The following is a 23,268-nucleotide window of genomic DNA, read 5'->3' on the forward strand; positions in this document are numbered from 1 at the left end:
GGAACGTAAATGGGCCATGGCAATTTCTGGCAACGCTTCCATCGGCTATCTGTTTCAAAACGCTCCTCCTCAACGAACTTAACCCTTTCCGAACGGCTGCCATTATGTATCTATGTAAGGAAAATAAAAACATTAGTTAGCGTTATTTTTTGTTTCACTAACTTACAATAACCCAAAAGACTTCGGACAGGAGATTTCGGGAGGCCCTTTTGAAGGCCAAACACTGTTCAACAGATATGGATGCAGTTGCGAATCAAGTTTGGAAACTAAATTCCTGTAAAAAGTAATACAACATGGGAAACTCAACTTATATGTTATATGTTCAATACATAACACTACCATTTGCTTTTTTCGTTAGAAATCAATAGAATCTTTCCATTACTCCGCCATCGCATTGCTATAAACGGGAATCCTCAATCCTGTAATGTTTTAAAATCATAGCTATATTATGACTCCTTTAAAACGTAAAAACAGTTCTAATACATATTAACAACATCATACACTGTACATGGCGCTGAAATATGTTCTTGGAGCTACACAAAACAAATCTACCACCACCAACTTTTAGTATTTCTTAAGTTACCTGACAATATAAGCATACCAAACAATTACTTTATTAATACAATAATGGTTTTGTCAAATACTTTACAAATCTTTTTCAAATCTTTCCAATGGAACTCAATGGCATTGAATACCAAGGCATTGAATGTTTTTTAACCATAAACCAGTTATATGCACGTCCTCAAGAGTCATCTTAAGCAAAGCCATGTATCCAAAAATGTCAAGTGATTTTTTTCCTGTTGCTTCGATGTAAGTTTGACAACAGTTTAGCTAATATTACTATTTGTCATAGAGCTGCATGTGAAAGCCAAAAACACTGGTCATAAGTAATAGTAAGCTTGTTTACATAAAGCCAGCATTACACAGATCAGCAGAAAGAGCAGAAATTTCAACAACTTTCAATTAGAATTTTAGTTCAGGAATTGACATGTGTACGAAGCACACTATAGGTTGCTGATATGGCCCATAGCTGACGAAAAGAAAACATGGTTTGACAGCAAATAGAGCCCGGTAGAAATAATGTGCAAATATTCTTTACCATTCCAGTGATTTCTTGCCCTTTGTTTTGAGAACTTTTCCCCAGCAATCTTGTTTGTTGAAGTCAGCAATTGTCTGAGGCCAATTGGCCAAATCGATTCATCACAGTTGTTTAAACAATCAGGAGTTGTTAATAATTATTAAAGATAGCACAGATCGCACACTTGTCTAGATTTTTACCGATGCAAGCAGACAACATTCAAATTCTTTCGTGTTTTCTTTTTTTTTTTTTTAAGACAAACTCGTCAAACAGGAAACTGAAACCGAAAACATTGGAGATACTAAATGTTAGGAGCTCCTAACATTTAGTATCATCATCAGCTCCAGTCTTGAGAGGTAGCGCCTTTAATTGTTTCAATGTGGATTGTCACTATATGGTGATACACGAATTCTGTTAAATTCCCCAATTAAACGGTTAACTAGAGAACAGGAGTTGGATATTACAAAATGGCTAATAACGTTCTATAAAATAGTGTTCCCCAACAAATTAACCGTTTTTTAAACAAAATGAAATAAAGTGTTGTTACCTGTTAGCACACTTTGCTCATTTAGTTTTTAAAAACTATTTATTTCGAAAGCTATATGCCAGACGAAAAAAATAACTACATTTTTGTGATTGTCGTTCAATTTTGAATCTAAATAATGTATTTTCAACGAAATCTAGAATTTTGCGAAAAATGAAAAAGTGGGAAGGCTATAGCCTTCTCACTTTTGTCAAAATCTACCAAAAAACGCCATGTCTTGGAATTAAACAAAAATTATACAGTATATTCGAAATTGAACGCTAATTTTTAAAAAGCCATTCATTTTCTCGTCTACTGCGCCGTTTTTTAAATAAACGGAAAAACGGTGCAGTGCTCTTTGCGCACCAACTTTTTGTTCATTCGTTTTTAACGTTTATTTCCTAACTTCAAGCTAAATGAGAGACTAACTTGATTTTATGACCTTTTGGTCTATTCTGAAACGTATTTTCAACTAAATCTAAAATTTTGCAAAAAATTAAAAGTGGGAAGGCTATCGCCTTCTCACTTTCGACAAAATTTCTATTAAGTGACACCTTTTGGAAATCAATAAAATTCAAACGTAATGATTTAGAACTTAATACTTGCACGACAACCTTAACGTTCGATTCTAACAAAATATTTGGGTAAACTAAAAAGAAGCAAAAAAAAAAAAAATTGCCCTAGTTGTTACGGGAAAGAAATGTTTATAAAATAACGGCCTTCAATCAACGTTGAGTTTACGGAAGGATCCTTCAATACCAAAGAGTTCGTCAGACGTTTTCGGTTTACCTGGACGTTTCGACTCAACCGTCTTCATGTTGGATCGCTCAATCAGGAACTCGCGACGGTCTTCGCACTTTTTCTTCCAGTAAGCTATGTTTCATCGATAATTTTTTTATTTACATTTGTAATAAAACAACGCATTAAACAACGTATTAACTCACCAGTAAGCTCAGCTAACGACATATTCTCGCCTCCGTATTCTTTGGGCAACACATCTTTCGATATTTCCTTGTAGAGGGATTCAAAATCTTCTCCGTGTACGCGCAACTGTTGCACAATTAGAAAACATTACATTGAATTAAAAATTTATAAACTTTTTCTCAATACCCTCTGCTTCATTTTGTCTTTCATGACGCTATTGATAAGATTGTTGATCAAATTAAAGATGGAAGGCGTGTGGATGTAGTTCATGCTCTTCGGACGGATTGGCGAAGCTTCCTAGCGAAAGAAAAACAAAAGGAATTTAATAACGGTTTGCAAACAAGAGAGATTAAGTACCTCCCAACAAGGCATCAGCTTCTTGATCATGGAGAACGGCATAGCCGTAAAGTGACTCATGCCGTAATCGGAGAAATCGAAAAGCAACAGAATGCCAGTAACGAACATCTGCTCGTCTTCGTCACTCATTATATCCCAGACCATAAAACTGGCCCGTTGAATATTCTCAATCTGTTGTCAAATCAATATTGCACTCACATCATGGCTCAGAATCTTAAAAGTCTCGTTTTACCTTGGTTTTTGTGGGATCGTAAGCACCTGGTCGGATTAACACTACCTTACGACCTTGATGATCATACCCGGGCAGAGGTAGAGTTCCCCTGCAAGATCAAGAAGATTTTAATTCACACTCATTTAGGGGGGGGGGAAGGTATGAAATTGTACCCCAAACTCAGAGCTTCTTGATTTTCGGCAGACATCGGATCCCATCCGCTGAAAAATTCCGGCAGGGCACTGCGTAACGTCAACGTTAAGTCCAGCTTCTTTTTCGTCTTCTCCATGCTGTACTTGCAGCCGCGTAAATATTTCAACAGAAACTTGGCATCTAAGTTAACAAGCATGTAAATGAATAAACGTAAAACAAACAAATATTCGAATGTTCAATTATCTTTCAACGCTAAACGTAATCTCTCATTATCTCAAAACTTAGCCGACAATAAAAAAAAAGTAATTCATTATGGCATAGCTGTTTACCTAGGGGCAATGCTTTTAAATGAGGTTGTTTCTTGACCCATTCGCGAAGAGCCATAACACTCTGAGTACGTAAATGTTCATCTTCCGACAATTCCTTTTCGGCTTTCTCGATGATTTCAGGCTTCAATGTCGTTACGTAATCCAATTTTTCAGGCATGTTGGCGCTACTTTTGAAAATCCAGCTAAAAAAACTATCCTGCAAAGCGATGTGAACCGTGAAAAGTTTGAAGCAGAGTTACGTAATAAATGACATCTACATCAATGATATTGGAACAGAAATAACAGACAAATTTTCAACTTACCTTAAACTCGCAAAGTCATGTGAAAGACTAAACACTACAAGAGGCTGATGAAAAACTGCTATCTCATGCCCACGGCCGGTGGACACAACTCGTTCGAGAACTGATAAGAGAATGAGCTTTACATGTCGAGGTCATTAATACCTGGGGAAGTCTGGTACAAAAAAAAAATGTTCTGTATAGTTTTGTTTGCGGCTGATTTTCCGCGCAATTTAGCTATTAGCAGAGGGTGTAAGTAACAAAAATTGGTAGCCCCATCCCAACGCATTTCCGAAGAAAAGCGAATCAGTTTGGTTTTCACAACACGTGTACCAGTTTTCTAACAAAACTTTAAAACTTTTTCGTATACCAAGGTTTAGATGCACGTTGCGTACAGTGCAAGGTTCAACTTATATAAGAAAAGATGGATAAGAAACATCGATTTTGTCCTGTAAGCTGATTGGTCTATTTTTTTTTAAACAAAACAAATATTGCAATCAGCGAAATCAAAATGTCAATTTAATCACCATGGGTTAGTGCGATCCCCAAAAATTACCTGTGGTAATACAAAAATGTTTCTCCAATCAATAACAGATATTCAATCAACGTTGAGTTTTCGAAAAGATCCCTCAATGCCAAATAATTCGTCAGAAGTTTTCGGGCGACCGGGGCGTTTCGATTCGTCCGATTTCATTTTGGATTGTGCGATAAGGAAATCCCGACGATCCTCGCACTTCTTCTTCCAATAGACTGTTCAAATAACATTTGCAGGATAATTGCAATCACGTAAATATTTTCATTTAACTAACCAGTAAGCTCAGCGAGGGACATGTTATCGCCACCGTATTCTTTGGGCAAAACCTCTTTAGAAACTTCCTTGTAAAGGGATTCCATGTCATCGCCGTGCACACGCATCTATCGTAACATCGACATCCTTTTAGCAATTAAGGAAACAATTTTCTCTTCCCCTTTTTCGACGATTACCCTCTGTTTCATTTTGTCTTTCATGATAGTGTTCATAAAATTGTTGACCAAATTAAAGATGGAAGGCGTGTGGATGTAATTCATGCTCTTCGGACGGATGGGAGATGCATCCTTTCAAAGTAAAATGGCAGTGAATTCGCTGACTTTTTTTTTTCATTTGAAAATGCTAAATAAATTGCAAAAAGTTACCTCCCAACAAGGCATTAACTTTTTGACTGTAGCCAACGGCATGGCGGTGAAATGGTTCATGCCAAAATTGGTCAAGTCGAATATTAAAATCATTCCGGTAACAAACATCTGCTCGTCCTCATCGCCCATTACCTCCCAGACCATAAAACTTGCTCGTTGGATGTGCTCCAGCTAATCGGATCAACAAAGAGGAACATGTAATTTGTTGTGACGTATAACAATTATTAGTCTGCTGAAAAGATTACCTTGATTTTATCTGGATCGTAACTTCCCGGACGGATCAGTACAACTTTGCGACCTTGGTGATCATAACCGGGCAAGGGAAGAGAACCTCTAGTAATAGCCAATGAAAATAAATAGTTTTTCTTACAAGCACAAGATTGTAAGTGATGCAAATTATACCCCAGACTTAGAGCCGCTTGATTTTCACGAGACAATGGATCCCATCCGCTGAAAAATTCCGGCAGAGCGGTACGCAAAGTTAAAGTCATGTCGATCTTCTTTTTCGTCTTCTCCATGCTGTACTTGCAGCCGCGTAAATATTTCAACAGAAATTTGGAGTCTGTATTTTTTTTGCGGAACACGTAATGACAGTTGATTAGTATAGACACAAGTTTTAATAATTAAGGATTTAACGGCATCCTTCAGTAAGTGGCCAGCAAAGGGATATGCTAATCGTTTACCTAAGGGCATGGCCTGTAAGTGGGGCTGCTTCTTGGCCCATTCACGAAGAGCCAAAACACTTTGAGTGCGCAGGTGTTCATCTTCGGACAGTTCCTTTTCGGCTCTCTCGATGATTTCAGGCGTTAGAGTTGATACATAGTCCAATTTTTCTGGCATCTCTTCGTCTTCAAATCACCGGTAAATCTGCGAAGCAATAAAAAAATGTATTTAGTAGACGTTGAATTACAACATAGTTTGATAAGTAAGTGTTCTTCTAAAATAGTACGTTTGACAAAGAAATCTAGAAGATGGGGTTTTTGTTACCGTAAGCTGACGATCGAAGTAAAAGACTGAAAGGCCGATTGAATTAGGTGAGAACGTTATCAGCACACAGCTTAATGCACTCGATTTGATTATTTTTAGACCGATAAGAAAACAGACTTTACATAGCGAGATTGGACACAACGATAAACATGTGTGCTTGCACGTTAATCTATTTAACCAAACACTAATTTTTCAAAGCAGAGTTCAATTTAGCGGACGGGATGACTTGAAACCAAAACCTGTGACAAAGACGGTTCGAAATTCTGTGCAAGTTAAGAAAACGTCACATTTAAATCTGCCTGATGACACGAAGTTCTTCATCCCGCGTAATTGTCTTCCTTTAATCGACGTTCAACTTGCGAAAAGATCCTTCAATACCGAATAGTTCATCGGATGTTTTTGGGCGCCCGGGTCGTTTAGATTCGTCCGATTTGATTTTAGATTGCGTAATTAAAAAATCACGGCGATCCTCGCATTTCTTTTTCCAATAAGCTTTTTTTTTTTTTGAAACAACAAATGTACGATCAATTCAAACTTGCTATGCCCCACGCAACCTTAGTGGGTTATTAACTCACCCGTTATCTCATCAAGTGACACATTATCACCGCCGTAATCTGTAGGCAAAATGCTTTTAGGGATTTCCTTATAGAGGGATTCCATGTCATCTCCATGGACACGCATCTATTACCGTTGTAGAAAACAATAGAAAAGATTAATGGAAAAATTAAATTATGAAGTTAGAAATAATTACCCTTTGTTTAATTTTGTCATTCATCAGGCTACTCATCATATTATTAATCGTGTTGAAAATAGACGAAGTGTGGATGTAGTTCAAGCTTTTGGGACGGATGGGAGAGGCGTCCTAATCCAAGGTTTCAAGTAATAGTCTTTTCAAAATTGAATAAATGGCAATTAGTCACCTCCCAGCAAGGCATCAGCTTCTTCATTGCGGCCATTGGCATCGCCGTCATGTGACCCATGGTGAAGTTTGCCATGTCAATAAGAACAACAAGGCCAGTGATAAACATCTGTTCATCTTCATCTGCCATTATTTCGTTGAGCATAAAACCTACACGTTGAACATCCTCAAACTATTCATTCAGTTGAAAACAAAAACGCGTTAAACTAAAAAGCAAATGCGAGAGAGGGAAAAGACGTACTTTACATTTAGCAGGATTGTTCACTCCAGGTCGGTTCACTACCACCTTACGACCTAGATGGTCATACCCTGGAAGCGGTAGAATACCCCTGTTTTTAAGACAAAATATGATTACTTTTACTTTAAAATAATCGTCAGTTTTACCGTAACGTCTTCAAGGATTACCCCATACTAAGGACGAGTTGATTCTCGGGAGTCATCGGATCCCAATCGCCGAAGTATTCCGGCAGAGCGGTACGCAAAGTCAACGTCATGTCCAACTTTTTTTTCGTCTTTTCCATACTGAACTTGCATCCGCGTAAATATTTCAACAGAAATTGTGCATCTATTGTGAAAAAAAACGTTAACGAATGCAAAGGAAGCTACAAACAAAATACAAAAAGTAAAAAATTACCTAACGGCATCGACTCCAAATGAGGTTGTTTCTTAGCCCACTCGCGGAGGGCCAAAACGCTTTGTGTACGTAAATGATCATCTTCCGACAGTTCCTTTTCGGCTTTCTCGATGATTTCAGGTGTCAGTGTAGTCACATAGTTTATCTTTTCAGACATTTTCACGCAGCTGGGTAAGCTATAAAAAAAACTGTTTAGAGAAAAAATTTAACAAATTCTTGATCAGATCACGAGACATGCGATGTCCAAAAACAAATAGCAGATTTTCTTACCATAAGCTTCACAACCGACCTAAGATTGAAACGCTCAGTTGGTTTGTACAAACTGCTATTAAGATGCACGTTGTATTTTCGTGCCAATCGCTTTCAGACTGATAAGGAAGTTTACCTTACGATAACGAGATAAAAATTGTACAACAGCATGGACTTGGCCCATCTGACTGATTTGTGAATTAAGCTCAGGAATTAGATGATCGGACTTTGAACAAACTTAGGTTTTTTAAAAACCATGCCGAGTATTTCTGCCGTGTATAATTCAATGCCACAAACCCCAAGTTTCTTTCGCCATTCTAAACCCTATTAAACTAATTCAAGTTTCAATCGACATTGAGCTTGCGGAAAGACCCTTCGATGCCAAACAGCTCATCCGCTGTTTTGGGACGGCCGGGACGTCTGCTCTCGTCCGACTTCACTTTGGACTGCGCAATCAGGAAGTCCCGCCGATCCTCGCATTTCTTCTTCCAATAGGCTGTGTGAAGTTGATAGCGTTAATTCAAATTCACTATGAACTAGAAAATGTACTCAACTAGTTAGCTCGGCAACGGACATGTTATCACCACCGTAATCCTTAGGCAGAATACTCTTCGGGATCTCCTTGTACAGCGATTCCATGTCGTCTCCGTGTATACGCAACTATAGAAAAACAATTCCTTGTTATCTGTGACATTCTGATTGATGAAATGATTACCCTCTTCTGCATTTTTTCTTTCATCATGGTGTTAATCAGGTTGTGGATCAAATTGAAGATCGATGGAGTATGAATGTAATTCATGCTCTTCGGGCGGATTGGAGCTGCATCCTTGAATACAAAGCGATAAAGATCTTAGTTTGAATCCTAAAACAATAGAAAAAAAAAAGTAATACTTCAAAACAAGGCATTAGCTTTTTTATCATAGGCAATGGCATCGATGTAAAATGATTCATTCCGAAGTCGGACAAATCGATCAGTATCACCATTCCAGTGATAAACAACTGCTCGTCTTCGTCACCCAACACTTCCGACACCATGAAACCTACTCTTTGCACGTGCTCAAACTGTTTGATATAAAAAAACAAGCCCCAGCGTTACTTTTCTTTATAATATGATAATATTTTTTTAAATAAACACCTTGAATTTTGCCGGATCGTGCGCTCCAGGGCGGGCCAATAGTACCCTACGTCCTAGATGATCATATCCTGGAAGCGGAAGAGATCCCCTAATTCCATCAAATAACAACTTATTCAGTCACTAGAATCTGATGAATTACGGGGAGTAATAATCCAAAGACTTACCCTAAACTAAGAATCGCTTGATTTTCGGGTAACATTGGATCCCAATCGCCGAAAAATTCCGGCAGAGCGGTGCGCAAAGTCAACGTCAAGTCCAATTTCTTTTTCGTCTTCTCCATGCTGTACTTGCATCCACGTAAATATTTCAGAAAAAACTTGCATCTAAACAGAACACGCATTACTGTAATTTGAAAGAAAATAACAAAGACAAGTTTAATGTTTACCTAGAGGCATCGCTTGCAAATGCGGCTGTTTCTTGACCCATTCGCGAAGAGCCAGAACACTATGCGTGCGCAAATGTTCATCCTCTGATAATTCTTTCTCAGCTATTTGCAGGATCTCAGGTGTCAGCGTCGTTACGTAGTCGAGCTTTTCAGACATGATTGCAATCCTTGTTCAATGGCTTTTGTCACCCACTGTTCTGTAAAACGTGACATTATTAATCTTGTAAACTATTTCGCTAGGAGTAATTACACTTTGGTTCTAAAACAAGGGTTTCTCTTACCGTAAAATCCAGAATTGAAGTCGAGGGCTAAAACAGTCCACGCCATGTGAGCTGAGAAAGATCGTTATCGGGATATGAGTTGTGGCCGAAATTCGACCACGTCAACTTGATAAGCAATCTACTTTAAAAACGCGTATTGAACTTTTCAACTCGTTTAAATTATCGACGATCACCCAAAATAAAAAAAAAACCGCCCAACCCCACCTTTGCCCACATAAATGCAGCCTTGTTTATATTTCTTTATCCGCCAACTATAAACCTAAATCGGTGTATTCGACAAGAAACAAACACTGACAATGCAATTTACCTTTATCAGATGCAGTTAAGTCTCAGCCAATGGTAAACTGTTTACGGGATGGAAGTGGAAACTCAACACGTCTACGAAAACTGGCGACTTCAGCTTATTGCTAATCTCTTACTATTCTTTTCCCGTACATCCTACAAGTTAAAATATTACAATGCAATTTGATTTTATGAAACGTTTCCAGAATTAACACATCAGATCAAGAATTACAAGGAAATCAGTGACTTGCCACACGTAAAAGATCTTTGAAAGCTGGAACAAAAACAGTAGGGCCAGTCGTCACCCAATCTCAAATTCAAGAGATATAAAATAAAGTTAAATCACTTCAACTAAAAAATAAAATGCGACGAGTAAATAAATTTTGCTATAATACCCGAATAAATAAACATGTACGGCTCCAGTAACTGAAACATGTTGCGTTCGTGCGTGACCCAACCATGAATAACAAGATCCCGTTCCAGTCACCGGAGTCCAGCGCGTTATGTTGCGGTTGACACCACCTAGGTAAAATTAACACACTATAAGGTGCGCTAATCTGATTGACACGCACGCTCCTATAGCAAATCAGTGGTATAAAAGCTGCCAGCATTCACCCAGAATCACACACGAGTCCTTAACCGCCAAAAAGTGACCCAGCACAACATTCAAGATCTTACTGCAATGTTCTCCCTGGTACAAACATCTCACCTAATTTATTAAGCAAATGTTTTATTAATTCTTTCTGGATTTTAAGGCAATTTTAGGTGCTTGTTTGGTATTAGTTACTACGCAAAACAGCCCACCTGAAGGTAACTATTACTCCGCATATCAGAAAGAAATGTGCCTAAAAATTCAGCCAACTAATTGATCAATTAACTTGACAGATGTTTGCAGCTTGAACCGCGAAGTCGGAAAGTGCAGGGCATCAATTCAAGCATGGTATTTCGACAAAGCGAGTAACGAGTGCAAAACTTTCAATTACAGCGGCTGTAGCGGCAACGCAAATAATTTCAACTCGAAAGAGGCGTGCGACAAACGCTGCGCAACAACCACAAGTTAATACATGAATCAATGTTTCACTAACACAATTCTTACGTTCACGTCCGGTTGTTGGCTTCCCTTCGTCGCAGATCCATGCAACTTGAAAATGGAACGCGGAGCATGCAGGCAATCCCTGGCTGCTTGGTATTTCGACGCGTCTGCTGGCCAGTGTAAACCCTTCACTTATAGCGGATGTCGAGGAAATGCCAACAACTTCTCCACGCAAAAGATGTGCGAAAGCAAATGCGCCCCATCTACACCAAAACCTGCACCCAAACAATCAGGTAAGTGACTTATTAATCAACCAAAAGTCAAACCTTTTACCGTTTATGTAGATGAGCAGGACAACGCACTGATAGAAATTGCAAAGCCGCTACTAGACGGCCTGGATAGAATTGTCCAGTACATCAGACTACTACAAGAACGTAAAAGAGAAAAGACAATTAGATTTGCACCTAGAAAACTAAAAGCAATGTGACTTCATTTCAGATATGAGAAGCAAGCTCAATACCGAGTCGGTCGTCGTCGATTCTGCCTAAACACTTGTGGATGTGGACGCCAAAACGCATCTCCACGGCTATCTATCGCATGCTTTCCTCCTTCCAAACGAGTATCTCTTCCTCTTTGAAGGAGTATTCATAAATATACTATTGCAAAAGACTGAACATTGTTTAAATTACGTTACATGGCGATCCTTGATCTGGCCAGCTATGCAGCATCAGCGACGGCCTGTTCGTCCGCACACGGCGTGAAAAGAAAACAGGAAAGGTTAAGATTCGATGTAGGACAAATGCAGCACCTACACCAGCGTACACACAGAATTTAAAAAAAAAGCATACTCTGAGAGAAGGCGATGTAAATTGAAACTGATTTCTCCACGATTGTACGCGCTGCTAGAAGTGGCTCGTAGCGAATATTTTGCTCAGCTGCCGGCATTACAAACGAAACAAATTCCACACCTGCTGCTACCCAGGTCAATACCAACTCTGCAGATGAAAAGAAACTTTTTTATCAAAGTTAAACGCGTCTTAAGTTCATACAGTAGCAGAAATCTAAAAGAACTCTGCGTCATCATGACGTCAACTTCTGTTGAAATTTACAACCGTTTCACGCGTTTGTCCTCAGACGTACATGTCGTTTAGAATACGTACTACACAAACATGCAGAAATAAAACTACCGTACCTTATTAAAATACTACGTCCACGTTGTTGAATCTTCAGGTGCACGTCGCAAACAAAAGCTGCTCCATTTTCGCGAAGCTCACGTGAAAGGGAAAGACGCACAACTAGAGACATAGCGAAAGAGACAGCTCTCTCATTCGTGTCTGAATGTGCACTGACCAAATAATTCCTTTCTACGCCTCTTTTAAAGTCGTACGAAACCTTTTCTTTCTTACCGTTCCCTAAGTCGATGCGGAAGTGAGGGGAACCTTTTACACGTGTCGTAATAGCTTTCGCGTTTTTTTAAAGGTGACCTTACCTCTTGTTTTTGAAGGGGGGGGGTAAGGTTGGCAAGAAAGGAGAGGTAAGAAAGCTAATGTTTTAAACTTTGCAACTTTATTTCGTGCTAGTTCTTTTAATGGCGGCCAAAGCGAGGTATGGCATAACAAAAATCAGTTCGATTATGGGCACAGTTATTAGAGTCCAAACAGATTAGACGGTAAATGTCCATGCAAACATCTGCTCTTTTTTAAATTCTAGGGCTTTGAGGTGTTATTATTTGATCAATTTAAGTTGTTTTGCAAGAAATTCAGGACATGCTTGACTAATTGTTTAATGTTCCATTGCCTCCCTCGTATTGGATGTTTTGAAAAATTTCATGGCCCTCTGACCAAACAGAAAGTGCAATAGTCCATGCAATGTAGAATGGTGGAGGAGCAAGCCTCCATCATGGACTGAAAACCTCAACTAACTACTTTCAATTTCAATTTGTCATTATGGAACTGTTGCTGACTAAACACTTCGATTGTCTTGGTTAGTGCACACCCAACACAGGAGATCGCCCTAGTCCGCGTAAGTTAATAAGAATTATTTTCTATTTGAAAAAATAAGATGCGCCGTGATTTCCAAATTAAGTCGATAACTTCTCGGACTCTCAGTAAAAGCAAAGACACGTGTGTAGTCTTCGTTATTAAGAGCGTTCTCTAAATCTGCATACAACTGTGTTATTTCGGCATCGATTCACACGATGAACGAAAAGAGTAATCGTACCTCGAGACGCACGTTAAATTGAGCAGAAGTTTATGCTCATTCCACTGAGTGTGCTGCAGTGGTACTTCATTAGCTCGCTTAGGTGACGACTGATGAGACGCTTGTACCTATTAATTATCCTACGTCACGTGTTGTGACTCGTTTGGACTCTACAACAGCAGCAGCAGGCCATCCGCCATAAACAGGTTGGCTGCGAGGACTAGCACTTATATAAAGACCGCAAGATTCGTCCATTTGAGCGTCTCTTTTTCGATGAATCGTTCAAGTTCGGACGCTATTCAATTTCCTCCCAAACAAACCGCAGTGATTTCTACATGGTACAAGAAATTTCATTGAATTGAGAATTTACTTTATTTTAAATACTTCTTTGATTACAGATGAAATTCGCATTGGCTGTGCTGTTGAGCCTGGTGGTCATCTCCAATCAACAGTTTCATCAACAACCAACAAACGACAAGCTTCTTTGGCTGTTGACTTATTACTCTCCACAGCCCACCTTTCGGAAATACAATTACCTACTTCCGAACTATGATGTCAGCGAAGATGGAAGGCCTCTACCATTCTTTAAGCAATTAACAACTTCATCAATAAGCCCGATTTATTCACAGGTAAAAGCTTAAAACATCTCTGCACGTCCGCTGCTATGCCGTAAAATCAGACATTACCTTTTCATTACTATGCAGGATAAGGAACCATATTTGAATGCCATTCAAAATCCCAAAGCTCTTCAAGATAATCAATTTCCAGACATTGAATTGAGAAACAAATTAGACAATAGCCGTTACGGGCCGTCGTTTTTGCAACAGACGAAACCGCAATTCGACCCGCGAGTGGTCATCAACGTGGCCAGTCGAACTAATCTTCTCAATAGGGTGAAAACGATCACAGTTACGTTCGTCTCGTCTGTGACGTTCACCAGCGTGCAATCGTGCATTCCGAGTACCGAGTTTTATCCCGGTGCGACTGCCGTCACTTGTCGTCGCAAGCGTCGTGAACTTTACGAATCCCCAGATGATCATTCAGAAGCAATCCAGCAGTTTGCCATCAGTCCATCAAACGTACAACCGTAAGAGCGGAGGCATGCAAAATAGATGTTTTGTTATCACAATTTTATAATAAGGTTCGCATGTTTACAGAATGGAGCCAACAGTTCTCTCTTCAGTGGATCCAATTGCAGTCAAACCTGGAGACAATGGGACATTTAATCATGGAATTGCTTCATCTAAAGAAGAAGACACTCTGGGTGGATGGCCGAGCGTAACATCAAGGCCGTTGGGGTACTTTAGAGGCGAAAGATTGTTCTTTCATCTTGTGACGACGACGACGGCCATCAGCTACACGTTCTTGTCGACAACAGTCACGAAAACAGTGAACCTGCTGTACCCGTATTTTGGGGGACAATTGGTTTGTCTTCCGCAGGGTTACGCCGTCTGCCCTTATGTAGCGCAATACTACGGCTAAAGTTCAACAATCAAATAATATTTACTCATTTCATATTTGAAAGACATTAGAAATTTGCTTGTCACGTTGACTAATTTCAATGCGTCAATTAATCTACTTAGACGTTAACGTGCAGCGTATTCTTAATGCTCAAGGTTTCGCAATACAATCTACATTGTTCATTGTATCAGCTAAAAATACAATCCCAGTTGTATTGGAATTACTGTTTCTTATTAAACTGATGCCATTTTATATAGATATGTAAATGGAGGAATCAAGCTCTGCATTTGCGGATAATGCCATTACTTTTAGAAGGATAAAAGATCTCCCGAGCAATAAAAACAGGCGACTACGTTCAGAAAATGATACTAAAAAGATTAAAAACATACCGCCTCCTCTGTCGAGATGCAATTGAAGACATTTAAGGTGTAACTGATAGCTGATCGTCTAGTAAAACCGAAAGGAGTACCAACCAATCGTGTCCTGCAAACCAAAATGTATTTTAAACAATGCTGGTTAAGTTTCAACTAGGAGCAAATGAGGAAGCTAGAATCATTTCGAAACATTCCTTGCAAGAACTTCAGACGATCTAATCTTAAAATACCTGCGAAAGATCGATAACCTTTCTAAGCAAATCCGGACCCCCACAAGTTCTTCAAAGATAAGGCACACGTGGAATCTGCGATATTGAGACTCCTCAATCTCCACAAAGATGTTGTCTTTCGGCGTCGATTCACACGATAAATGTTTAAATGTAATCGTACCTCACGGCACTACAACATTTAACAAAAAATGCGATACTTTATCATCATTCCACAGTGCTTCATTCACGGCACTTCATGATGGCACGCTCAGGTGACGATTGATGAGGTGCTTGTACCTGTATTCATTATCCTACGTCACGTCATTCGACTTGTGTAGACGAGACACCAACAGCCGAAGCAGGTTGATGCGTGGTTGTATAAAAACGGCAAGATCCTTCAACTACACGTCTCTCTTGTTCGAGGAATCTCCGCAGTCGTTTGATACTTAACACTTTCCTCAAGAACAGGCTCCGTTTTTCCAAGGTAAGTACCAGACATTTAAAGAAGTTATATCTACATTTGGTATTTTAAAATTTCTTTTTTTTACCTCTTCAGATGAAATTCGCGTTAGTTTTGCTGTTAAGTCTAGTGGTACTCTCTAATCAACAGTTTTATCAGCATCCAACAAATGAGAGATTGCTTTGGCTGTTGAGTTATTATTCACCACAGCTCGGTGTTAGTAACTACGATTACCAACCTGTCAATTATCACAATGGCGACGATGGCAGGACAGCGACATCCAGTAATCGTTTAACACCTTCATCAGGTAGCCAAACTTACTCGCAGGTAAAAAGCTAAAAAATCTGCATACCTACTGCTTTGTGATAAATCAAGGAAAAACTCATCACGAGTTTTTAGGATAGAGAACCGCATTTTCGTACCATCCCGAATCGAAAGAGTGTTCACAAAAATCAATTTCCGGAAGTACATTTCAGAAACAAAGGTGACAACAGCCGTTATCGGCTCCCGTTTTTGCAACAGTTCAAACCCCACTTCAATCCACGATTCGTCATCAACTTGGCCAATCGAACCAAACTACTGAACAAAGTGACGACGATTACCTTTACATTCACCTCGTCGGTGACGTTCACCAGCGTGCAATCGTGCATTCCGAGTAGCGATTTTTTCCCCGGTTTGGATGCTGTAACTTGTCGTAAACGCCGAAATCTTGTTCGCGAATCCTTAGATCATCAATTAGGAACATCCCAATTCACATTCACTCCATCAGTAATACAACCGTAAGTACAAGAACAAAAAGATAAATTGTTTAAGACGTTATAAATGATAACGAAGTTCATCAATTCGTAGAATGGAGCAAACTGTTCTGTTTTCGTTAGATCCAAATGCAGCAAATCGACAATCAGGAAATGATCCTACAGTGAATCCCAGCGTTGTTTCTTCAATAGATGATGGTACTTTGGATGAATCGCCGAGCGTGACGTTAAGGCCGCTGGGGTACTCTAGAGATAAAAGATTTTTCTTCCATCTTGTGACGACTAAGACGGTCATCAGCTACACGTCCCTTTCGACGACACTCACGAAAACAGTGAATTTGCTGGACCCAATTTTCGGAGCAGGGCAACTAATATGTCTTCCACAGAGTTACACTGTCTGCTCGAATAACACGACATCCTTACCGCGTTAAGTTTAACAAAATTTCAAAAAAAAAAATCAGTTTGATTTTTACACAGGTCGTCTCTAAATGTTGACGAGTATAATGCCACCTTCCCACAACTAGTTTCATGGTTTAAAGTATTTCTTCCCATTATCTTGACCGTTTTCTAGCAATACACTGTTGCAAAAGTCCTTCCGTCACAGCATAGAGCAAATTCTCAGTGTGGCCAGCTACGATTCAATTTCGTTAAACGGTTGGTTTGCTCGTGGAATTAGTAAAAAACAAAGTTAGAAAAAGCATTTTCGTACCAAACTAAAGAAGGACAAAAGGGTTAACTAGCTTAGGACATAAAACATCTCCCTACAACAGCATAAAAGATCACTCAATTGCTGCCGGAGAAGGCGATGAAAGGTACAAATGATACTTCTAGGGCTGTACTGTAAAACTATTCTATATACTAATAAATAGTATTACGTACCTCAGGCATTCGCTGTTTCGATAGAAACAAAGAAAAATACACGATAAATCGAAAGTCTTACCTGCTTGCAATCAAGACCAGGTTTCCAGTTAGATTCGTTGCAAAAAACCAGCAACGTCGTTTGAATAACTAGCGTGTAATGATGAGATAAAGTTCCAAAACGAACCAGTCGAAGGCCGCTTATACACACTGACGCAGATTAACTTGGTCGAAATGTTCCCATCCGTCACTGAGCAAATCATGGATATCACCGTCCACTCTGTGGCGGTTGACAATGCGATGGGTCGTTCAACAACTCTGCTTGTGCCAAAATTTCTGTAGAATTTGCATAGTGTTTTTCGTCGTCCAGTTGTTGATATGGAGCATCCATAAACAAATACTCCGAACTAACACTCGACTCCATCTGACTGCAAATCGCTTCTTTGAGTTGACGGAAAGTTGGCCGTTCGTTCGGGTCCGCCTTCCAGCACCTGGCCATCATTTCATCGAAGAAATTGGGCGCGTTGCTCGGCTTCTCCATTCGATATCCAGCTTGAATTTCTTTGACCAACAGGTGACCAATTTCCATTCCTCGAGTTAAGAGTTTGGATAACATTCCGCAAAGAGATTTTTAAAGCGTTTGCCTCGTCCTACCTGGATACGGAACTTTGCCGAGCGAGAAAAGCTCCCAGAGAACAACACCAAAGGCCCAGACATCCGATTGAGTGGAAAAGATGCGATCCGTCAGAGATTCGATAGCCATCCACTTGACTGGCATCAATCCCTGTAGATGGAATAGAGCGATATAGTTCCATGAGTTCTATACGAGCAAAGCTAGACCGACCTGACTCGTTTTCTCGTATTTACCGTCGTAGTACATCCGCTTGGCCATTCCAAAATCAGCTACCTTGACCACCCCATCGTCAGCCAGCAGGACATTGCGGGCAGCCAAATCGCCGTGGAGAACCTGCAAACCAAGAAAGGTCGAGTCACGTTGATTTGCGTTGAATTGGAGCTGCACAATCAGCATATACATTAACATGTGTCACAAACCTTTTTGCTAGCCAAATAATCCATTCCGCTTGCTATCTGGAACGACCACGAGATCAAATCGAGTGTGGATATGCAACCGAGAGCCAGATCTCGTTGATATTGGCAAATGGATTCCATCTCAATCTCGCCACTGGAAGTCGCATCCGTTGGAAGTAAATCTTATCCGAGGGTCAACAGAAAGTCTTTGAAATACCTCGGTAAAGCTATTTTTCTCTTCGATTCTTAATGTCACACACTCACCCAAATAAAACGTCGAGGCCGTTGAATCTCTGTCGCATATCTCTTGCAAGCTCTCCGTTCGGTATTTGGAATCTCTTTCCCAGTAATTTCTCCCGATACTAACGTTATTCCATCACGACAAGACATTTTTTAAAAACAAAACAATCGACAAACAAAACTTGTCACCAACACAAACCGGAAACAGCAGCATTTAAATTACGTAATGTATTACCTTGACGTATTTTCCGTTTCCTCCGTCTCGCTTTGCGATCTCATGTTACCACATTCGTCTACCAGATTGACAAAGCTGTCACGGTGAGTGGACAAATAGGTTTGCAAGTTGCCGAACCGACAGTACTCCACAATCACCAGCAACTCTCCTGTACACAATGAAACACATAAAGAGTGAGAAACATTTCTACGTGCTCATTTGTGCACTTTTGTTTCGTACCTTTGTGCATCTCTTTGGTGCATGCACCCAACAAGTTGACTACGTTTACGTGCGACCCCAAATGGATGAGTATTTTCAATTCCCTGACGAGGGCTTCCAGTGCTGCGACATCGGTTTGCGACTTGACCATTTTAACGGCGACAGTCTTGGCAGTTCCGTTCGAATTTCTTATTCCAACGGCTTTCGCTTTAACGACACGGCCGAAACAGCCAACTCCCAGCTGAATTCCTGCAATATTTAAGCGTCACAAAAAAACCTGGTTTTCCAGTGAAAAGAGCTGTGGAAAAAAAACGAACCTAATTTGAGACGGTATCGGGGAAATTCCCACTGTTGGTCGTAAGGTAATCGTTCGGTTTGTTCTTCCATTGGCAAAAGCGGATCGATTCCACTGACATTGCCTTCAAGCAATCTCTTTAACGTTTCTGGAAATACTCGAAGTTTTTTCTGATTTGCATTCGAGCGATGAAACCACAGAATGATTAGCGGATATTGGCTCACTTGCACATCTCTGCTCACCTCATCCGCGTAGAGTTTAATGCTGCCGGCAATTCCAACGGCAATTAGTAGAACGAGAGCTACAGAGAAACCTAGAACGATACTGGTTCGACTTTCTGTTTTTTCATCGCTCTCTGCAAATGTTTTCTCGGAGAAAATGGGTGCGACGGTGAAATTGCGATGTTTAACCTCTCCTCGTCTGTTGTACCATTGACAAGCGTAGGCACCTCCTTCACCTGCGATCCCTTGAAGAGGCAAAACTGACATACTGCCCAATGAGTAAGCTTGACCGGAATACTCTCGGTCATCCTAACAAAGAAATGTCGTTAACATTGAACAATGAGAAGAGAAATGTGGTCCAATGAATGACCTACCTTGAACCATTGAAGACGATCCGTGTGTGAGGGTATGCTGCAAGTTAAATTCCTTGGTCTTTCCTTTTCCAACTGAACTGGGTAGATTCACAAAATTCTGAGCCACAGCGCCGTTAGTGGCATAAGCTAGGAACTAAATCTTACCTTTGATTGCAAACGAAACTGTTCGAAATACTATTCCTTTACTCGTTTTGCCTTTGCACTGAATAGTCGCGGGGCTGTCTAAGCTAATGTTGAATAACTGCAGCCGGCTTTCGTAATAGATCCACGTAAATTGAGGTCTTGTAATACTTTCAACTGATACTTCAACACCTGCGATAATAGAAGAAAAAAGAAATTCATGTTATAGCTAAGCTAATACTCCGTTCAGACGGCAAGAAAACCGGGATGCCAGACCTTCGGGAGGGTCTAACTCATCGATATCTTGCATGCTTCCTGTATTCTTATTCCGGACAATCCAGTCTGGTGGCGAAGAAAATTCGCGATTGGCATTCGTGCGACACAACAACGTGACATTACTTCCTTCAAGAGGATCGTCAGTTCCACCAACTCTTTCCAACTCCACCCCTATTATAATGTTACGGACTGGAAGAAACAGGTACGGAAATCAATTCAAATTGCCCATGGGAAATACCTTTGACACCAACCACGAAGGTGATCTTATTCAAATGGCCAACAGGTTTGCCCATTGTGCCAAAGCAATAGTAAAAGCCCGTATCACCAACGGTCGCACGCATTTTTGTCAGTCCCAGATGAGAGTCCAGTATCCAGCTCGGATTAGGTCCAGATAAAAGGTCCTATACTTGCCATCAATTACCAGTATAAAACAAATCATCTTTGTCATTTAAAAAAAAGTTTTTTCTCTCCCTTAAGTTTTTTACCTTTGAATAATCCCATTGGTAATCGTCTTCTTGTTTCGGATGGACGTGTCGAGTTAGACGAAGAAGAACGACTGTAACGTTAGGATGAGTGGGCCGGCATCCAAGGAGAAGCGGTTCGCCCGAATTTTGTTTGGTCCGGAACTGCGGGTCATCTTTAATAATGGCATTATTGCGATCTAACAATAAACACATTGAAAAATGTTAATGCTGCCGCGAAGGATTCAAAGCGTCCGAAACTACTGGGACAACCCACCGTAAACGTAAACGTATTGCTTCACTTGGTCTCTATAAATGGCCTTACAACTGAAATAACCCGTGTCGTAGGCTGTGACGTTTGTCAGAGTCATGGTTGATGTCAAGTGCGTTTCGTTCTTGTCCGCTGTCGTGCTAAAACGGTTACTAATCTGTGTAGGGTCAACAACACCCTAAAAAGCAACCGATAACATTTCAAATACAATTCAATTGTGTTTGTAAGGAATGTTTTACTTCCTCGTTCCTCATGAGATAGTAGGGAAACGTCCATGAAATGTTTCTTCTGTAATTTTGTCGGTCGTATTCGTCTGGATACTTGTAAATGCAGGTGATGATGAGGTGAGATCCGGCACCAATCGTGCGTTCCTCGCCTTGCGGAATCATAAACAGCTGGGCGTTACTTTCGGGAGTCGCTTGAAAGACCAAATATAACAAAAGCATCCGTAATGCGCACTGGGATACACAAGTAATTGAATTGCACATTGCACACAGATGCCACGATTGGTGATCGCCCGCAACCGTTAGTGAAAATCAACACTTAACTTTTACCAAATTGTTCCGAACGTGAAAGAAGAATGGAGCACCACATACGTAACGTTATGATTACGATTAAACCTATCATTCGCGTGAGATTTAGAAAGAATGTCGTACACAGGAAAAGGATATTAGGCAATCACGTCGTGACTGAACAGCCAAACTTCAAACGAAGTCAAGTAGCCAGCTGTATCCTGTTTGGCAATCCACTGCTTTAGGATGCCATATCCTTTAGAACTCGGTAAAGGGTTCTGTGAAATAAAGATTGTAAATCAGAGATGTTAGCTTACAAGTTCCGGATTTGGCGGATATTAATTTTTTTTTTTTTAAAGTTCTTTGAATGACAAACCATCGTGCGTCCGTTATATCCAAGTGGGTGATGCATGTGTGCACGAATGGCAATCTTGTAAATACATTTTCGGAAAACGAAAGACGAGAGCGACAGCCGAGAATGGTTGAGCCAGTTGTTTACAAATTAGTGTAATTATATTGCCTGGAACATCTGTCACTCTTTAATCAAACGCTAGTACGCTTTTAATCTTTCTCCAATCCGCCAGTTGTCCATCGCTTCAAGACGTGACGAGTTACGATAGGACCATCATGAATCCATATATATCCACATATAGAAGAGAAACGTGCAGCGAAAGAATTATAACGAATAAGAAAAGTTTTTACTTTAAGTGCATAACAAAATGAGAAACAATCGTGGCAAACACTTACTCATCTGACCGTATGAAGGAAATCGTGTGCCACATCTGTTTATTCGGGTCAATATCCTCTCTGAAAATCACGAAAAGAAACTATTTTTAGCAAACATTTTACGTTTAGGTTCACGTGCATACAGTAAAGAACAAAAAGGCTTTACCTTTAGTCAGCGTATCGTAAAGTGATGCTGAATTTACGACTATTTCTACGCATTTGTCTTCATCTATCAAAACTGTACTTCTCCAGCACGCTCGGGTGAGAACTGAGAAAGTTGAATTCCTAAGTAATGAAGTGGGCTGTTTTCGTTTCCAGTGCGCACAGATAAAGTCCAATTAAAAACGGCTTGTTATTCAAGATAGTTAGTCCTTCATCTATAATATGTATCATTACATTTGTAGATATACCTGTTCGCTGATACTGAAACGTAGATGAATAAACGAGGACGTTCACCGTTGGACATTCGCATCACCGATGTCCATCGACTTCCAGGTAAAAATCGTAACTCACGTGTCAGATGAGAAATAGCCATCACAAAACAATGGGTCTTCTCCGTAGTAGCAGAAAAACACAAATAAAACATGCTCCATTATTCTGTGCAGTTCAGATGAAATTAGCGTTTAACGAATTACCTGAAACAGGTAATACTGGAGATTTTTTAGTCGTAAGCAAAGCAGCCAGTCTCATTCGTGTCAGAATGGGTACTGGCGACAGTGCGATTTGCATTGTCCATCTTGACATCGTGCTAACCCTTCCACATCTTTCCTGAGGGTGTGGAGTACCTTTTGCGCACGTAGCAATAACTTCCGTGTCTTTTTATTTTGTGATCCCTGCCTCTTCCTTTTTTGAAATATGTGTTTTGGGGGTCAAGGTTGGGCTACATTTTCAATGTCACGAGAAACGCCTTCAAAAACATTTTAAGGGAAGAGGAATCATTTCAATTTGAAAGCATGAAATCGGTGATTTCAGTATCTTGGGGCGATGCGCTAAGGCCGACGACCTTCCCGACAAAATGCGACAACTCAAGCCTTCGTAATTATTCACAAATCTAGGACGAAAA

General features: G+C 40.2%; 8 protein-coding genes and 1 long non-coding RNA gene across 10 annotated transcripts; 3 read left to right on the top strand and 6 right to left on the bottom strand.

Annotated features, from left to right (window-relative positions):
• Window positions 1-2,030: 2,030 nt before the first annotated feature.
• LOC130689720 (retinol-binding protein pinta-like) lies at window positions 2,031-3,893 on the bottom strand. The gene is made up of 8 exons (XM_057512660.2): window positions 3,878-3,893; window positions 3,576-3,771; window positions 3,267-3,426; window positions 3,115-3,202; window positions 2,883-3,053; window positions 2,712-2,822; window positions 2,546-2,651; window positions 2,031-2,474 (listed from the first exon to the last, which is right to left on the bottom strand). Exons 2-8 carry the CDS (start codon window positions 3,730-3,732, stop codon window positions 2,323-2,325), a joined length of 945 nt encoding a protein of 314 aa, XP_057368643.1. The 5' UTR covers window positions 3,733-3,771; window positions 3,878-3,893; the 3' UTR covers window positions 2,031-2,322.
• A 400-nt stretch (window positions 3,894-4,293) lies between these two features.
• On the bottom strand, window positions 4,294-6,118 carry LOC130689722 (retinol-binding protein pinta-like). The gene is made up of 8 exons (XM_057512661.2): window positions 6,014-6,118; window positions 5,710-5,893; window positions 5,429-5,588; window positions 5,272-5,359; window positions 5,027-5,197; window positions 4,838-4,948; window positions 4,663-4,768; window positions 4,294-4,603 (listed from the first exon to the last, which is right to left on the bottom strand). Exons 2-8 carry the CDS (start codon window positions 5,864-5,866, stop codon window positions 4,452-4,454), a joined length of 945 nt encoding a protein of 314 aa, XP_057368644.1. The 5' UTR covers window positions 5,867-5,893; window positions 6,014-6,118; the 3' UTR covers window positions 4,294-4,451.
• Window positions 6,119-6,206: 88 nt separating this feature from the next.
• LOC130689724 (alpha-tocopherol transfer protein-like) lies at window positions 6,207-7,935 on the bottom strand. 2 transcript variants are annotated; one of them, XM_057512664.2, is made up of 8 exons: window positions 7,837-7,935; window positions 7,567-7,742; window positions 7,338-7,497; window positions 7,174-7,261; window positions 6,934-7,104; window positions 6,765-6,875; window positions 6,589-6,694; window positions 6,207-6,505 (listed from the first exon to the last, which is right to left on the bottom strand). In XM_057512664.2, exons 2-8 carry the CDS (start codon window positions 7,721-7,723, stop codon window positions 6,354-6,356), a joined length of 945 nt encoding a protein of 314 aa, XP_057368647.1. In that variant the 5' UTR covers window positions 7,724-7,742; window positions 7,837-7,935; the 3' UTR covers window positions 6,207-6,353. The 2 variants fall into 2 exon arrangements, with proteins under 2 accessions (XP_057368647.1, XP_057368645.1); XM_057512662.2 differs by having other exon boundaries at window positions 7,567-7,754; window positions 7,837-7,920.
• Window positions 7,936-8,099: 164 nt separating this feature from the next.
• On the bottom strand, window positions 8,100-9,532 carry LOC130689723 (retinaldehyde-binding protein 1-like). Its single transcript, XM_059495975.1, has 7 exons — window positions 9,336-9,532; window positions 9,115-9,292; window positions 8,951-9,038; window positions 8,707-8,877; window positions 8,531-8,641; window positions 8,370-8,475; window positions 8,100-8,311 (listed from the first exon to the last, which is right to left on the bottom strand). Exons 1-7 carry the CDS (start codon window positions 9,490-9,492, stop codon window positions 8,160-8,162), a joined length of 963 nt encoding a protein of 320 aa, XP_059351958.1. The 5' UTR covers window positions 9,493-9,532; the 3' UTR covers window positions 8,100-8,159.
• Window positions 9,533-10,580: 1,048 nt separating this feature from the next.
• On the top strand, window positions 10,581-11,232 carry LOC132088021 (inter-alpha-trypsin inhibitor-like). The gene is made up of 4 exons (XM_059495577.1): window positions 10,581-10,592; window positions 10,654-10,708; window positions 10,784-10,954; window positions 11,030-11,232. The coding sequence occupies exons 1-4, from the start codon at window positions 10,581-10,583 to the stop codon at window positions 11,230-11,232; spliced, it is 441 nt and encodes a 146-aa protein (XP_059351560.1).
• Window positions 11,233-12,013: 781 nt separating this feature from the next.
• Window positions 12,014-14,612, top strand: LOC132088022 (uncharacterized). The gene is made up of 4 exons (XM_059495578.1): window positions 12,014-12,067; window positions 13,529-13,759; window positions 13,835-14,217; window positions 14,288-14,612. Exons 1-4 carry the CDS (start codon window positions 12,014-12,016, stop codon window positions 14,610-14,612), a joined length of 993 nt encoding a protein of 330 aa, XP_059351561.1.
• A 1,118-nt stretch (window positions 14,613-15,730) lies between these two features.
• On the top strand, window positions 15,731-16,820 carry LOC132088023 (uncharacterized). Its single transcript, XM_059495579.1, has 3 exons — window positions 15,731-15,961; window positions 16,034-16,413; window positions 16,484-16,820. The coding sequence occupies exons 1-3, from the start codon at window positions 15,731-15,733 to the stop codon at window positions 16,818-16,820; spliced, it is 948 nt and encodes a 315-aa protein (XP_059351562.1).
• Window positions 16,821-17,478: 658 nt separating this feature from the next.
• Window positions 17,479-21,562, bottom strand: LOC130689707 (vascular endothelial growth factor receptor 1-like). The gene is made up of 16 exons (XM_057512641.2): window positions 21,207-21,562; window positions 20,974-21,145; window positions 20,721-20,896; window positions 20,474-20,636; window positions 20,236-20,406; window positions 19,984-20,151; window positions 19,840-19,916; window positions 19,487-19,774; window positions 19,267-19,414; window positions 18,971-19,198; window positions 18,752-18,899; window positions 18,541-18,638; window positions 18,301-18,458; window positions 18,092-18,214; window positions 17,902-18,031; window positions 17,479-17,838 (listed from the first exon to the last, which is right to left on the bottom strand). Exons 1-16 carry the CDS (start codon window positions 21,453-21,455, stop codon window positions 17,516-17,518), a joined length of 2,820 nt encoding a protein of 939 aa, XP_057368624.1. The 5' UTR covers window positions 21,456-21,562; the 3' UTR covers window positions 17,479-17,515.
• Window positions 21,563-21,864: 302 nt separating this feature from the next.
• LOC130689746 (uncharacterized) lies at window positions 21,865-22,661 on the bottom strand. The gene is made up of 4 exons (XR_009000804.2): window positions 22,616-22,661; window positions 22,372-22,473; window positions 22,227-22,286; window positions 21,865-22,073 (listed from the first exon to the last, which is right to left on the bottom strand). It is a non-coding gene; the product is annotated as an uncharacterized LOC130689746 (long non-coding RNA).
• Window positions 22,662-23,268: the final 607 nt, after the last annotated feature.

The sequence above is a fragment of the Daphnia carinata genome, chromosome 6 (genome assembly GCF_022539665.2).
Source record: "Daphnia carinata strain CSIRO-1 chromosome 6, CSIRO_AGI_Dcar_HiC_V3, whole genome shotgun sequence".
Classification (NCBI taxonomy): domain Eukaryota; kingdom Metazoa; phylum Arthropoda; class Branchiopoda; order Diplostraca; family Daphniidae; genus Daphnia; species Daphnia carinata.

Coding starts and splice junctions, on each gene's coding strand:
- LOC130689722 (XM_057512661.2), bottom strand. CDS start 5,866: ATGCCAGAAAAATTGGACTATGTATCAACTCTAACGCCTGAAATCATC. Junction 4,769..4,837: donor AAGACAAAATGAAACAGAGG/GTAATCGTCGAA, acceptor ATGTTACGATAG/ATGCGTGTGCACGGCGATGA. Junction 4,604..4,662: donor GTCCCTCGCTGAGCTTACTG/GTTAGTTAAATG, acceptor TTATTTGAACAG/TCTATTGGAAGAAGAAGTGC.
- LOC130689723 (XM_059495975.1), bottom strand. CDS start 9,492: ATGTCTGAAAAGCTCGACTACGTAACGACGCTGACACCTGAGATCCTG. Junction 9,039..9,114: donor CAAGCGATTCTTAGTTTAGG/GTAAGTCTTTGG, acceptor TGATGGAATTAG/GGGATCTCTTCCGCTTCCAG. Junction 8,642..8,706: donor AGCTAATGCCTTGTTTTGAA/GTATTACTTTTT, acceptor TTTGTATTCAAG/GATGCAGCTCCAATCCGCCC.
- LOC132088023 (XM_059495579.1), top strand. CDS start 15,731: ATGAAATTCGCGTTAGTTTTGCTGTTAAGTCTAGTGGTACTCTCTAAT. Junction 15,962..16,033: donor GTAGCCAAACTTACTCGCAG/GTAAAAAGCTAA, acceptor ACGAGTTTTTAG/GATAGAGAACCGCATTTTCG. Junction 16,414..16,483: donor ACTCCATCAGTAATACAACC/GTAAGTACAAGA, acceptor ATCAATTCGTAG/AATGGAGCAAACTGTTCTGT.
- LOC132088022 (XM_059495578.1), top strand. CDS start 12,014: ATGACGTCAACTTCTGTTGAAATTTACAACCGTTTCACGCGTTTGTCC. Junction 13,760..13,834: donor TAAGCCCGATTTATTCACAG/GTAAAAGCTTAA, acceptor ATTACTATGCAG/GATAAGGAACCATATTTGAA. Junction 14,218..14,287: donor AGTCCATCAAACGTACAACC/GTAAGAGCGGAG, acceptor GCATGTTTACAG/AATGGAGCCAACAGTTCTCT.
- LOC132088021 (XM_059495577.1), top strand. Junction 10,709..10,783: donor GCAAAACAGCCCACCTGAAG/GTAACTATTACT, acceptor TTAACTTGACAG/ATGTTTGCAGCTTGAACCGC. Junction 10,955..11,029: donor ACGCTGCGCAACAACCACAA/GTTAATACATGA, acceptor CCTTCGTCGCAG/ATCCATGCAACTTGAAAATG.
- LOC130689724 (XM_057512664.2), bottom strand. CDS start 7,723: ATGTCTGAAAAGATAAACTATGTGACTACACTGACACCTGAAATCATC. Junction 7,105..7,173: donor ACAATCCTGCTAAATGTAAA/GTACGTCTTTTC, acceptor CTGAATGAATAG/TTTGAGGATGTTCAACGTGT. Junction 6,506..6,588: donor GTCACTTGATGAGATAACGG/GTGAGTTAATAA, acceptor AAAAAAAAAAAG/CTTATTGGAAAAAGAAATGC.
- LOC130689720 (XM_057512660.2), bottom strand. CDS start 3,732: ATGCCTGAAAAATTGGATTACGTAACGACATTGAAGCCTGAAATCATC. Junction 3,054..3,114: donor ACGATCCCACAAAAACCAAG/GTAAAACGAGAC, acceptor ATTTGACAACAG/ATTGAGAATATTCAACGGGC. Junction 2,475..2,545: donor GTCGTTAGCTGAGCTTACTG/GTGAGTTAATAC, acceptor GATGAAACATAG/CTTACTGGAAGAAAAAGTGC.
- LOC130689707 (XM_057512641.2), bottom strand. CDS start 21,455: ATGTGCAATTCAATTACTTGTGTATCCCAGTGCGCATTACGGATGCTT. Junction 19,199..19,266: donor CCGATACCGTCTCAAATTAG/GTTCGTTTTTTT, acceptor TAAATATTGCAG/GAATTCAGCTGGGAGTTGGC. Junction 18,459..18,540: donor GGCCTCGACGTTTTATTTGG/GTGAGTGTGTGA, acceptor CCCTCGGATAAG/ATTTACTTCCAACGGATGCG.